The sequence below is a fragment of the Hirundo rustica genome, chromosome 11, assembly GCF_015227805.2.
Source record: "Hirundo rustica isolate bHirRus1 chromosome 11, bHirRus1.pri.v3, whole genome shotgun sequence".
Classification (NCBI taxonomy): domain Eukaryota; kingdom Metazoa; phylum Chordata; class Aves; order Passeriformes; family Hirundinidae; genus Hirundo; species Hirundo rustica.
In genome coordinates this window covers 4514175-4529152 of record NC_053460.1, presented here as the reverse complement: position 1 = coordinate 4529152, position 14978 = coordinate 4514175, and the positions used below count along the sequence as shown (strand labels likewise).

The 14978-nt window shown below is 45.3% G+C and overlaps 1 protein-coding gene across 2 annotated transcripts in view; it reads left to right on the top strand.

The window, feature by feature from the left end:
- Positions 1–14978, top strand: part of CMIP (c-Maf inducing protein) — a 129761-nt gene that overhangs the window by 87633 nt on the left and 27150 nt on the right. For both annotated transcript variants that reach the window (XM_040075342.2, XM_040075343.2), the window contains exons 4-7: positions 7644–7805; positions 8964–9005; positions 11647–11709; positions 13118–13198. In XM_040075342.2, the coding sequence (XP_039931276.1) occupies positions 7644–7805; positions 8964–9005; positions 11647–11709; positions 13118–13198 (348 nt within the window). The remainder of the gene's footprint in view (positions 1–7643; positions 7806–8963; positions 9006–11646; positions 11710–13117; positions 13199–14978) is intronic.

Here is a 14978-nt window from a genome sequence, read left to right as displayed (position 1 = left end):
CTGCTGGAGTATCTGCAGTCATAGTGAAATTCCGCATAGCCAAAGCAACATTAAAAACAAACCCCAACTTGGCTCTGGTACGAAAAATACGGAACAGCAGTTGCTGTGTGCAGGATGAAAGCTGATGTTTTGCCAACCTGAAGTGTAAAGCTCGTGCTGGAACTGGGGCCTGAAGAATGGGAGTGTTTGCCAAAAGGAAATGGAAGCAGGGATGGAGGGTTTCGGGGAATGCATCAGCCTTGGCCATGCCAAAAAATGTCTCCCCTGTGGACAGGTCTGATTACAAGAGTAACCGCATTAGCCCAGGCAAAGTGCAGCTGGAGCCACAGTTGGCCTTTTGCGTTTTCTAGCTGGGTTTACGGCATCTCAAATGCAGGAATGAGGTAGAGCTGGGTTTGGCTCGACCAGCTGTGTTCCTGCATCTTATAGAGACTCAAGGGCTGTGCAGGGATTTGAGAGGAAGACAAGGCACCAGCAGAAACAAAGCCTGGTTTCTTTGCTTGGTAGTGGGGAGGTCTGCCTCTTCCCTCCCTGCTTAGGGAGGCTTAGAAGGAAACCACAGTTCCTGAGTTGCTTTCAGGTTTGGGAGGCACACGCACTACATTTACATGCAGTTTTGTCTTCAGTGGAGCTCGTGAATTTCATGAGTTTAGTTTTCTTCCTTTCCCTTGGATAGAATATCCTTCCCCTTCCATCCTCTCATCCCCTGTTGTTACGGAAGGATATCTTTGCAGTGGTGTTGAGCACCTCAGAGAGCAGAAGCCCAGAAGGATGGGCAGTGAGTTGACAGCTGTATGCAAAGGAGGTGGAGATATATATATATATATATAGATAGATAGATAGATAAATAAGATACATAATATGCTTCAGGAGCAAGTTCTTCAGTGCATTAGTGTCACAGCTGTGCAGTGCCATGCTGGGAGGTGACTGAGGAGCCTGCCCTGTGACCCTGCCTTGTCCCGTGGCCACTTTGCACTTCTCTTGGTTCGAGCAGAAATGCGTTTTGTCTGTGTTTCATGCTTGTAAAATTGTGTTTATTTCAGCATTCCTTTCCTTTGCAGTGGTACTGTCCCAGTGGTACCTGAGCAAAGGACAAACCCCGTGCCTGCGGGAAGTGTCTGTGTGGTTGTTCCAGCTCGTGCATCAGTAACAGCTGAACCCACGTCACCGCTTGCTGAACCCACTGAACTCTGGCAGCGCTGACCTGAGCCTTGGGGCGTTCTTGCCTGGGTTACTGAGGTCTGGAGCAAGGTGGCAGATGCTGGTAGAAAAACCCAGGTGAATCAGGCTGGACTGAAAAAGGTGGTGGCTGGAGGTGGTGAGATGGGGAAGCGCAGCAACAGCGTATCAACATTCAAGTTGCTGTAGGCACAGTGCCTGCCAGTGGTGCTTCTCCTTGGAGTGCCAGGGTCCAGCAATTGCCTCGGAGGCATGAGGGTCAGAGCACCTCAGTTCTGCTCTGTTCCTTGCTTACCATATCACCTCAAGGAAATCACCTTGGTTTTCTTGCTCTTTCTCTCCTTCTTGCTTTTAATCATCTAGACTGCGAGCTGCTCAGGGCAGAGGATGTCACTGGGTGTATTTATTCAGGCCATAGATTCACAGGTGCCAGTCTCAGTGTAATAAATAATGGTGATTTTACCAGGGTCTTTTTTTATATGAGTTGGCAAGAAATGAAGTGTTATTTAGACCTTAACTGAGTGAGAATCAGAAGAGTTTATCCTATAACATTTCCCTCCATTTCTCTGGCCTGTGGCAAGAAATCTGTGGGAGAGTGAGCCTTGACCAAGGCAATTGCATTCAGAGAAGCAACTGAAGCAGAGAAGTTGATGCACTTCAGCATTTTGCACTGGGTGGAATGAAATATGCAAAAAATGCCGTGACCTGAAAACATGGTGCAGAGCAAAAGTTTGCTGCTGCTGTTTTGCATCTATTTTAGAGAGCAGCACATTAGTCTTCCTGTACACAACTTACAGAAGGTCAGGAAGAGTTTGATTACTGCAGCATGAGCAGTTTGAAGTCCCTGATTTAGAAAAGTTTCCATAATCTCATCCCAGCCCTTTGCCTGGATTGGAATTTTCTATAGACTTAGTCCTTTCAGGTAAGTTTCTTTTTCATATTGGTAAATGTTGCAGGTAGGAACATAGTTCCAAAAGCTTTCAGTGGATTCAGCTGGTGATTTAAGTCCATCTCTGATTAGTAGGGAAAATTCTGTTAACAGCAAGTTAACCTTAGATATTTTTCAGAATACCATGAAGTAAGTGATACCTGCTTGTATTAAAAACAGAATGTGGGTATGGCCAAGTTTTGGGATGCCATGCCCTCTTTGTTTTTATGAAGATAGTGAGTTAAGGATCAAAATACCAGCAGGTGATGCTGCAGAATGCATGGTGCACCTGGGCTTTGTAGGACAGGCCAACATGTGTGTTGGACATCGCCAGCAACTCTTCCTGTTCCTTGTTACGCAGCGTTTGAACAAAATGTTCTGCTGCAGCGGAGAAAACCTTTCCAGAGTCTGCTCTCTGTGTTGTTTTTATCTCTGCAGATTTGAATCTAGCAAGAGGCACCTCCATTTTACATAAGCACTGTCAACATTGAAGTGTAACACTAGCCTGTGTCATCTGTCCCCGCAATGAGCTGGGGGGACCTTGGTGCGGGAGCCTGACCTTTTCCCTCTTGCTGGAGCTGCTCTCGTTGCTCAGCAAGAAATAAACAATTGCTGGCACCCACAGCCCTCTAGGGCAGCACCCGTTTCTGCAGGAGCTCCAGCCTGTTCCCATCCTGCAGGAGCTCCAGCCTGTTCCTCTGTCCCATACCTGCAGGAGCTCCAGCCTGTTCCCATCCTGCAGGAGCTCCAGCCTGTTTCTCTGTCCCATACCTGCAGGAGCTCCAGCCTGTTCCCATCCTGCAGGAGCTCCAGCCTGTTCCTCTGTCCCGTTCCTGCAGGAGCTTCAGCCTGTCCCTGTGTCCCGTTCCTGCAGGAGCTCCAGCCTGTCCCTGTGTCCCGTTCCTGCAGGAGCTCCAGCCTGTCCCTGTGTCCCGTTCCTGCAGGAGCTCCAGCCTGTCCCTGTGTCCTGTTCCTGCAGGAGCCCCAGCCTGTCCCTGTGTCCAGTTCCTGCAGGAGCTCCAGCCTGTTCCCATCCTGCAGGAGCTCCAGCCTGTCCCTGTGTCCCGTTCCTGCAGGAGCTTCAGCCTGTCCCTGTGTCCCGTTCCTGCAGGAGCTCCAGCCTGTCCCTGTGTCCAGTTCCTGCAGGAGCTCCAGCCTGTTCCCATCCTGCAGGAGCTCCAGCCTGTCCCTGTGTCCCGTTCCTGCAGGAGCTCCAGCCTGTCCCTCTGTCCCGTTCCTGCAGGAGCTCCAGCCTGTCCCTGTGTCCTGTTCCTGCAGGAGCTCCAGCCTGTCCCTGTGTCCAGTTCCTGCAGGAGCTCCAGCCTGTCCCTCTGTCCTGTTCCTGCAGGAGCTCCAGCCTGTCCCTCTGTCCCGTTCCTGCAGGAGCTCCAGCCTGTCCCGTTCCTGCAGGAGCTCCAGCCTGTCCCTGTGTCCTGTTCCTGCAGGAGCTCCAGCCTGTCCCTGTGTCCCGTTCCTGCAGGAGCTCCAGCCTGTCCCTCTGTCCTGTTCCTGCAGGAGCCTCCCCACTAAAGACTCGAGCGATCCTTTGCAGGCTGCACATGGTAAAGGGGGGAGAGAGCTAGAATTTAGCAGGCTCTTGGGCATTAGGGATGGCCATTAATTTTCTTTATGTAATGAAGATAGTATTTACTGATGGGAAGACAGGTTCCCGAGAGTACAGAACGTTCCCTGGCTGGCAGTGGCAAAGCAGGGATGAAATTTTGTCATCAAAAAGGCCAACTTCATTTTTCCCTTTTTGGATCAGGTGTGCCTGGCTGCTTTAAGATGTTCCTAACATGAAAGGTCTTGCTAGGGCTGAACAAGGCAAATGTTCCACGCTGGCTGATTTTGTGCATTAGAGTCCATTTTTCTTAGCTGTTGACTACATCACTATTATCATTCTTGTCCAAGAAAGTGGTGTATGAGCAAGGGCTACAAGATGAAGCCATTATTGGATAGAAAAACATACGAAGATCTTACTTAAAAAATGCTGAGAGTTGCTTAGGCTCTTTTGAACTTTCTGTTCACAGCAGCGTTCAAAGGCTTTTGAGCACTCATGGTAAAACTGGCTGCTTATAGATTTTTGTCACATTTCCTAGCTTAATAACTCTAAAAAAGTAATTTTTCATATGTGGACTTCAGTTCTTTCCTCCTGTAAAAGAGGATTGAGACTTAAGACTTTGAGTTTCTGCAAGACTTAATTAATTGGAGTGATTTGAGAATGAAGGATGCCTTGTCAGTGTCACTTATTCTCCTCATTCTGCTTCTCCTGGCTACTTATTAAATTCGGTGGTTTTGCATTTAAAGTCAGCATGGCAAGATTTTGGAGTGACACTGGCTGTGTGGCTCTGGCTGGTTGGTAACTAGGAGGGTCAAATTCCAAGCTGGCATATCTTATTTTCACTCGCATAAATTTTCACAGGAGCTGCTGCTTTTAGTGCAATCCCCCTAGAAACTGGATTAATACCCCGGTATTTTTCTTATTCAGACCATTAATGATAAATATTGTGTGAATTTTTTTAGCAACTGAAGGCATCTTTTGCACCTGCATCCAGGGGGAGTGAACCCCTGGATTGACATTCCTGTTCTCCATGTGGGTCTTTACCAGGCAGCTTTGTTTTTCAGCTTGTGAGTGATTGTTGCTCCCTGCTCTGGAGCAGGTAGAAGGGAGCAGATGGCTCGGTGTTGCCTAAGTGCTTGCTGAGACACAGCAAATTGCTTCTGTAACCCACTGATAGGTTTCAGGCTTTAATTGAGGCTTTCAGCAAGGCACTCAACAGTGAAAAGCATTCTGCTGAGAAAAACAACGCTGTAACCATGGCCAAAGGTTCAGGACAGCAGAGTTCAACCCTCTTGGGGACGGCTCCTCTATATATTTATTTATTTTCTTGCTGCTTTCCCACCATCATTCAAGGCTTCTGTAATGTGATTCGCAGCCTGCAGCTCAGTCTGTCAGTGCCACTCAGTCCTTTGTGCTGGGAAGGTGAAGCACACGTTGATCAGTTTGGATTCTGTGCTTGCAGCAGGCTTGGTGTGTCTGCAGAGGTGTCCCCTGGTGCTCCCTTTGGGTCCCTGCCTGCCTGCCCTGAGCAGCAGCTTTGGTTGATCTTCCCTGCGTGGCAGCGGGTAAAGCTCCTGCTGCCTTCCCTCTTATGTACGTCAGCATCAGCAGAATTCTGACTTTTAATGGACATCTCTGAAAGGGAAAGAAAAACTCCCTTGCTCCTCCCTCACCCCAAGCAAGAGTGGATTTGACAGCGAAAGAAGGATATTTGTGGTGGAGTTGTCTGAGCAGCGTCCTGTTGGGCAAGAGTTTCCTTCAGCAGCTTCCTCTTAGGCTGAAGGAGCTGCTCTGAAAATGAGTTGTAACTCACCAAAAAAGGGGCAGCCCAGAGAGGCAGGGATGCAGTAACCCAGTCATTTAATTCTCACCACCCCATCCCCACATTTTATCAGCTTCCAATCCTGCTTTGAGTTTAACTTCTTCACAGTTCAGGGCCCAGGAATAAGTTTCAGCATTGGAAATTGTATCTCTTGAGCCAGCTTGGTTTAGCGGTCTCAATTAGTCAGAAAGGAGTTGTTTCCAGTTGAAAAACTCTCTGGTTGTCTTAGATTTCATGCTGGAGTGAGTCTAACAAAAAGATCCTAAATAAAGGCACTATGTGAATAAGAGAAATTAAATTCTATGATTGAAGTTTTCTAAAGAGTCCAAGAAATCTGTGATGTAGAGGTAGTGATTGTAGCTTAAAATGATAGTTGGATTCACTCTGTCCCAAGGAGCTCAGAAGTACAAAGATTTTTGTGCAGTTCTGAAATCCCAGCCACATTTGATAATGCCTGCAGCATGTCTTTATGTTCATTTAGCTTTTCAGTGGCTTAAAATGCACCAAAAGTGTGAACTACACTGCCAGTGTCCTTTTGTACTTGGCATGAATTTAATTAAAAAGATAATTGGATTGCTTTATCAGCCTTTACGTGACAGCCTAGTGCCACTCTCCTCTCCACCCTCTAACAATGCTGACAAACGCAGTGCGTTCGAAATCCGTGTTTTTCTGCATTGTTCTCTTCTCTTGTGTTTCAGGTGGGGGTGCAGAGGTGACAGCTTGCTGGTGAGCAGTAGATCTGCTCCAGGGTGGGAAGGAAGTGGCTGATAAGCAGAGAGCCAGCCTGCTCAGATGGTTCCTGCTGGGGCTGCCCTGGGCGGGCGAGGGGGGAAATGCCGGGAGCTGCAGAGCTCCAAAACAAACCAGAACAAAACATGCAGGCCCTTTGCAAAGTCCTCTGCCCGTGCTCCACTTATATATAGCCCAAAATGTGCAGTTGAAATCTGCAAGCTGCACAAAATGGGCAGTTCATGTGATTTTCGTGGAAGTGCTGCCCGAGGGATGTTAAATCCATTTTTCGTGCAGAACACTGATGTTTTCATGTAAACATGAGTGCCCTGTTGGTGCTGTTAAATTAACCTGAGCCTGTGCCCAGGCTTCTCGATATCCCTTTTTGCAGAGGTCCAGGCTCATTCAGAGCGGGGAGTGTAAGGACACGTGAGCTAAACACAAGTGGGGTCCTGGCACTTGCTGTCCCTTAGTGCAGAGCTCCTTCCCTGCCTCTGGCACTGCCTCCCTGCTCTTGTGGAGCCCCTCCTGGCTCTCATGTGCCCTTCATGTTGTTTTCAGAAGTGACATTTCAATGCTCACCATCATTTCCTTGAACTTGTAGAGTGCCACCTCTGGGAATTTGGGTGGGTGAGTTTTCTCTAAAGATTGCTTTTTATGATATAAAGCAGCCTCTGTTCCAGTAGTTTGTGGTCGCAAGGCTGCTGAGGAGTAAGAGATATCCAGCTGCTTATGCAGCTGGTCTGTGGATGGGGCAGTTGATGAAATAGCTTGGACATGGTCAGGAGCACGCAGGGGACTGGGGCAGATGGAGTTAGGCAATCAGGAATGCTGTTCTTCTGAGTGGAAATGCTGTTGTATGGAAGATTTGGAGACTTTACAAGTTGTTACAGCTGGAGGGTGACATCATGACTTTTCAGGCTCCTTCAAGACAGAAAAAAAGCGTCTTGGTCTATGGGATTTTTTCGCTTTGGTAAAATTGATTTAAATGAATTCTAAATGTGAATGCACATTCAGAGTAAAGGATCTGTAAGAATGATGTTTTGGTGGCCTGTCTCTCTCTTCCCCTTGCTTAATGAGTCTCTTAAAAACAACTTAAAGCTTTAGAAACAGTTCAATAACAGGTATCTGTTCTTAGCCCGAGGAAGAAGGTGTTTGCAAGAGGAAATGATGAAAAGAAAGATGCTCTGGAGTAAAACTAATTTTTAAATGAAAAGAATCATGCTTTCTCATTGCTTCCACAGAAGAAACTGCTTTAGACATAAGAGGTTTTCTTGTCCATTTAAATGTTTCAAGTACAGCTTTTCAGCCAGCAGAGAAGGCAAAACTCGAACTGCAGAGCAGTCCCCTTGGGTGGGACAAAGCACAGCTCCATTCAAGGGGTTTATGGTGGTGTCAGTGTGGCCCTTTCCTGTGTCTTGCAGAAGAAGATTTACAAGTACAAGAAGGTGCTGAGTAACCCCAGCCGCTGGGAGGTGGTGCTGAAGGAGATCCGGACGCTGGTGGACATGGCGCTGACGTCCCCGCTGCAGGACGACTCCATCCACCAGGCGCCCCTGGAGATTGTCTCCAAGCTGCTCTCAGAGGTACGGCCTCAGCAGGGCTCCTGTCGCTCTCAGATGGGAGACAAACAGTTAAAACTTTGGGGGTGGGTTTTATTTTAACTTGGCCTGTCAAAACTCTGCCCTTGCGTCTGCTCGTGACTTCTGATTGGAGTGGAGTTTGCACTTGCTGGGGAGAAGGAAAATTTGACCCATGTTATGTAGATTGCTAGAAACAAGGCATGCCCCATTTATCTTGAGTTTGTTGGTTTGGTTTATTTGGTTGGTTGGTTTTTCGTTTCTTTGGGGGGTTTTTAATTATCTGTGGTAAATTTATCATGGGTTTAACTCATGCCTCAAGTCAGTGGTAAAGCTTCCTTTCGCTTCTATTCCATTGGCTTTGCTTCCATGACCAATAATTTTGTACCAATATATATACACACACACACCCCAATAAATTAATTGTGTAGTTATTTTATTTTTACTAATTCTGGTAAAGAAAAACATTTTTCTTCAGAGTTATCTATCCTCCTCATAGAACATCTGTTTCAAATATTTAACTTTTCATGGACAGGAAATGTAATGCCAAGCAGGCTTTTCTTGTCTTAGTTTTGATATGATAGCGGAAGGATTTGATATAAACAAAAAAATCCACTATTGTTTTTTTCTTGCAGTAGTCAAAAATCTTAGCAACTCACACCATTGTAACCTCTGGATCAATCATGCTGCTGAAAAAGCACAGAGCAAACTCCTCTGCATAGGTGGTAGCATAGGTGACTTCCAGTCAATTTATCGGCTTTTCCTGGTACCATGCTTAAAGAAAGAATTTCGGGAAAACCACAAAGAAAACCACCACAACCATCCTTTTAATAATTTTTGTGTGAGACATACAGCTTGTCCTAAGAAAACATTTTAAAGAAATGTATCACTGGCTTTACTTTTTCAACTGATTGAGACCTCTGGCATCCTGGTGTTTGTGTGCTGAGCTGAAGGAGCAATGAAGGCTTGCAGCACTGCTCATAGCAGGCACGGTACCACCTTCTTTAGGAGAATGCTTTTATGCCATGGTTTTTATTCAGAAAATAAGCAATTGGGTGTGGGGCCTTTCTGCTTGTGTCTGGTGGTAGCTGAGGACTTTGTGTGCTGATGTTCCAACTCGAGTGCTCTTTGCTCACTCATCTTTCTTCTATTCAACTCTTTCAGAACAACAACTTAACCACTCAAGACCATGAGAGCATTATTGTGGTGAGTATCTTTCTGTCAAAAGCTGAGGACAAGTCTATACTGTTTGATAACAGTTCTGTGAGTGCCTGTCTCTGCCCCAGTGAAGTAGGGCAAACAGTGAAAGCTTTTCCACCAATGCTGCTGAGTTTAGGCAGGAATGAAAACCATTTGTCTAGTTTTTGTGTGGCTTTGTCATTTCTCTTTTCTTGTTTTGTAGATGAATTACAATAAAGCTTTCTCATCAGCCTGTGTGAGAGAGCACAGCATGCTGAGTGTTAACAGTCTCTCCAAATGGCCTCCTTAGGAGGCTACTCAGCAATATCCATATCTGTAGATGTACTTTAAATAGTCAAACCCCATCATTTCCAGATGTGCCCTATAAAACCCTTAGGCTGAGTAGTTTCCTGAGGGGCTAATGCTACCATATACAGAGTGTCTCCATTGCTGAGGGTATGTGAGCAAGGGATTGCTCTTGTAAGTGTCATTCCAGTTTAACCCCCTGCTAATTTATTTGTAAAAATATCCTCTTCAACTTTTTCCCTTTTTGTAGGTCACGTGAATTTAGGCATAGAAATAAGTGAATCAAATGGCAGCTTCTGTTGCTTGTGAAGCAAAGTATAAAATCTTAACAGTTTATCAGAATTTGGTTCCCCATCACTGTGATTTAATTTCATTCTCTGGCAATTTCCAGATTTTCCCAGTAATCTAATCTAGAGCCTCACCACCACCTGATTGTATCACATCTCTATGACTCTTTCTGCAAAATAACAAGGTGGCAGGTAGCTGCCAGTAGGTGTTAATTGTGTTTAACTGCTGTTTAAGATACCCTTTTAGCTGGGATCAGCCACTGAGATAAATTTCTGAAGTAGCATTTATTTTTCTTTGCTTTAACTTTCATTTAACTCTAGTGCCAAGGGTGGTTCAGGCCCCCAGTTACAACTGGTTGTTTTTGGGGAAAGGGTTTTTTAATAAAAGATGTGAGGTGACCCTGCTGTGATCAGGGAACATGAACCAGGTGGCCTCCAAAGGTCCTTTCAGGCTGTGTTATTCCTCTTTTCTGGGTGATGGCTCCTTCAGTTCGAGTCCTGCCCCGTGTAGGTGTGCCCAAGCCATTAAGGAGCTGGCAGTTCCTGGGCATTCAGAGCTCACTGCTGTTTCCCAGATAACCCGGGCTATTCCTGGAAAGAATTGCTAATACTGTGTATTTATGTAGCATGTGGAAAGTACACAGTGCTTGGCCATGCAGATGGGACCAGCTTTCCTTCTCTGGATGGTGCTGGGGCAGATCAATATCCCAACCAATCCCTTCCTGCTCAGGATGGGGAAGCACGTGTTGCCGCGGCTGGGCAACGTGGCACAGCACGTGCCTGCTTCTGACCATGGCACTCGTGAGGAAAACACAGGAAAATGTCCTTTCAGGCTCTCAGCTCTGCCACACTGACCACAGAGACACAGCCATGACCTCCTGGACCGTCTCTGTTGTTGTTTCCTAAAGCAACCAATCCCAAAGATGGGTTCAGGAAGGATCTTGAGCTCAGGTGTTGGATGGGGAGCGAGGATGTTCTGGTCTCACTGGATGGATGGAGTGGTGTTTTCCATCAGTCCCCTGTGGCTGGGCCACCACCAGAGGAGGAGTGAACAGTTGCAGAAGGGTGGCACATGCTAATGGGTATCAGAGTTCTTACATGTAAGCAGACAGAGCTTTGCAGGTGTGCTTGGGTTTCCTTGTTAAAATTCACACTAATCTTGACCTGTCTGTGTGTGACTGTGGAACACAGCCACTGCAAGCAGACTCACAGGGCTTGTGATGGAGATGGGAGGAAGAGCAAAAACCAAAGCAGGCTGCCTTAGTAAAACCCCAGGTGCCATCCAGATAAAATATCTGGTGTTCGGTTGCTTAACACAAAATGTCCTGGCTGCTGTGTTTAGTGTCTTATGTTGAAATTGGTACTGGGAATCCCTGGAACTGAAGAGTGGAAAAGCCCCAAAGGCACCACCACACAGAATATATCATTCTGGTGCCATTTTCTAATTTACAAAGGAAGCAATGAGAGCATAAGTTCATTACCCCCTCAGTGGCAGGTATGACCTCTAATGTGTTTACCCAGCATAAGCAGTTTGGTTTGCGTAGCAACAAAGGAATAGTTGATCTCAGCTTTTACAAAGTTAGATGCTTGATTTTGATGAATAGGGTCCTCCCAGGTAAGAACAATGCTAGGTTGCTTTTAGTGAACTCTTTCTCACAAAAAAGAGCTTGAACTTCTTCACAAAGGGTATGTGTGTGGTGGTGTTCAGTTTTTTTTTCTTTTACGGAGATGTTCTAACTGAAGCAGTGAGCCACATTCATCCTTGCTTTATTACATCCTAAAGGAATTGGTCTGCTCCTGTTTCCATTTAAACCATTATAAATATTGCACTCCTTTGCCTGTTTTACCTGGTGTAATTAAAAGCAGAGTTTTCCTGAGGATTCATAGCAGAGGTGTGCTTGAGCTTACTTGTAAAATAAACACATGGCCCACCTCTAATTTCTCTGTTGATACTTTTGTCCTCTTCTAAAAGTGAGCTTTTATCCCCCCAAGAAAAACACCTCCCTGCAATATGCTTTCTCTGGTTGCCACCTTGAAATTCAGTTTTTCTCTTTTTTCTCCCTTTCTTTTTAAAGGCAATTGCACCTTTGCTGGAAAACAACCATCCTCCTCCTGACCTCTGTGAATTCTTCTGCAAGGTATCAGAACAGCTTTGATTTCTGAAATCTCGTAGTTGTATATGTATGAATATAGTTCCTTGAGCAGGAGGTTGTTTTTTTTCTTTAACTTTTTACCTCCTGCCTAGATTGAGTTCAGTTTTGGGTCAGCAAGCAATGATTTGGAATGGTGAACAGCACCACTACAATAAATACAATCATATGCTTAGTATATCAGACTGTTTTGTCCTGATAATGTGTGAGAGTTAAAATTTTGAGACTCCCACACCTCAGTCTGGGTACAAGAGGTGTCCCACTGCATGCTGTGTTTAGCTAATGCAGAAATCACTGGAGCCACTGTGTTCAGATGTGTGTAACTCAGCCCTTATGGCATTTTGTCACTGGGTAAAGGCAGTGGGAAGATCATAAGGACTCAGCCTCTTTTCTGGTAAATCCGTGCCTGTGCTGCATTTTGTATCCTTTATCCATAAACTTCAGAGTACTTTGGATTTCAGACCTTGTGGATTTCAAAATACTACTTTTCCTTGAGGCCTGTTTGTGTTTCAGTTTCAAGTCTGCTTAAATTTGCTTACTGATGGCTGGATATGCATTTGTCAAATATTCTGGATGTGGTTGTAATTCCCATCCAGGGTTATTCATCACTTGCTTCTTCTTACAGAAATTGAGTCAACTTACAGAAACTGCTCTGATTTGCATTTTTATAAGCACTCTTAGGTCATCAGTAGCCTCAGAACGATGCATTTTTGTTCCTGATTTGGGATTTTTTGCCTTTGATCTCTCTCAGAGATGGGCACCTAATTGTCTGTAAATGTATGTGATGGGGGGTGTATAGTTGCAGGAAGGGAAGCAGGTTATGGACTTCCAGAACAGAAGTGGACAAGGTAATGAAAAGGAGAATTTATCTTCAAAATCGACCCTGTCTTGAGCAGGGAGTTGGCCCAGATGACTTTCAGAGGTCTTTCCCAACCTAAATTACTCTGACTGATCCATCATGATTATATACTTCATCCTGTGATGAGAGAGTGGGTTGTTGGTACCTTCCAAGATCCACCACAGGTTTTTAGCCTGGATCCCAGAGAAGGGAGGTTTGTGGCATTACACTGCCTGTGATCGTACATTCCTGTCCCCAGCCCCTTTCCTTTTCAAACTCTTGGCAGTAAGACCCCAAATGCTACATTGCAGTGAGTTTTGGGAAGAGTAGGTGACAGGGAAGGGAATTTGCAGTTTCGGAGCTCCAGTGGGAATCTTCTACTAGATGCCAGCAAATCCATAGGAAGAAGCAGTGTTACGAGTACCTTAACCTCAGGAGAGATTAATTTAGCCTTGATCTTGTTAATCTTGGGGTAATCCACGTGTGGGCTGCGAAGCCAGGGGAGATCCATGTCCATCATCCCTGCAGCTCACAAAATGACCTCTGTTGCTCTTGCAGCACTGCCGAGAGCGCCCGCGGTCCATGGTGGTGATCGAGGTGTTCACCCCGGTGGTCCAGAGGATTCTCAAACACAACATGGTGAGTGCTCGTGCCACTTGGAGAAGCTTTACTGCCGTGCCTTTTGTGATCAGCAGCTGCTCTGTTGCCTGTCATGCACTGTGGTGTCTAAATCTGCCCCCCAAAGTGAGAATGCTGCGTGTAATTGCGTGTTACTTCATCAGTGCAGAACTAATATAAGCTTTCAGTGGGATCCTCAAAAGCATCTAAGCAAAGCCACGTTTTGAGGGATGTTTCTTTTGGCAGCAGTGCCAGCATATGCAGCTCCAGCTCTTTCCCACCTGGCCCTTGGCTCCTTATTTACTCCCTGCATGCCATCCTTGCAGCTAAAACAGTTTAAAATCAAATAAATAACAAAAGCAGAATGGGGACTTTGTTCATTTTGAGCTGGGGCCCTCAACACTTTTTCTTCAGGACACCACCAGCCCTCTTGGTTTCCGTTTTTCTTCAGGCTCATGTCCAGTGAGTTCTTACCTCGGTTTCCTGAATGTCCTTATGCTTTTCTACTGCTGTTCTTCCTTCTCATGACAGGATTTAGGTACTCTGTCATTGTGTGGCTGTTTTTACCCAGACTTTCTCTCTTCTCACTGCTGATCAGTTCCTTGTCAGTGTTTGAAATAAATGCCCTGCTTTGCTTTGCACCCTGTAGACCACATTCCCCTCCCCTAAACTCTGAAAATATTCTTACATGATCCATATTCCTTTCCTAATTGACGTCTGGGGTATTTCCCAGCTCTCCAGCTTTTGTGGTGTATTAAGTTTCCTGCCAGTGTTTTAAAGTTACATGAAGGAGCCTTGCTTCACAATGCCGTGGCAAAGAATAACAAATAAAATATTTAAGGCAGTTGTGATCTCAAGGATGAACCTCTGTAACTTCATAGTCAACTTCTTTTCACTAACATATAATTTTAAAGACCATCCATTGTCATACTGTGATTAGCATGAGCCCAGTAGAAAACAGTGAATATTTCTAATTTTTCCAACCTTATTATTTAACTCCCTTAGTTTACAGAACTAGGTAGAAAGCCCAAGATGGCAAAAAGGTCATATTCCTGGCTCTGTGCCAGCACTCTGCAGACATGTAAACATTTTTGAATATTCTGTAGTGTTCAGTGAAATATTCTGTAAATGTTATTCTTGGATCCCAGACTGTTTTTTTTTTTTAAAGCATCCAGAGCTCTTGAGGGGTCTCAAATAAAATCTAAATGCATAGTGTAATGCTTGTATTTGGTTAGCTTCAGAGAATTGGGTATATTTACCATACTTAACATTTGCAGATTGAAAATCAACATGTCTGCACCGCAGTGTGTAGTCTGAGAATTTATGGTGTCAGGTATTAATTGGAGTGGATTTGGGCACTTTACCACTCTCTGGGGACTTCTGTACTGAATAGTGCTTTAGAGAATGTGTGTGTGCACATAAATAAAGTTACTCATTAGGGGGATGCTAAACTTCATCACCTCAGGAGGCCCTGTGCAGTCCTTGGGAGAGGAGACTGAGCTGGCTCTTCCCACCTTTGCCTCCAGTTTGTTCTGTGGCCTTTGGAAACTCCCAGCGAGTTTTGCTCCACAGTTTTCTACCTATAAAATGGGGAAAGAGTGTCTCATTTATCTCTGATTTTAACATTTCAAAAGAACAAGGATTGATTATGATTTTAACCTCTCAGAAAAATAAGGATAGGTTTTTGTCTTGGTGATAATGCTGGTTACTGCAGGACTGGAGGTTGTTGTGTGCTGAGTCGTTTGAGGAGTGCTCAGCAACTTCCCAAACCTTTGGGTTTTAGCTGTTTACAGGCTCAGCC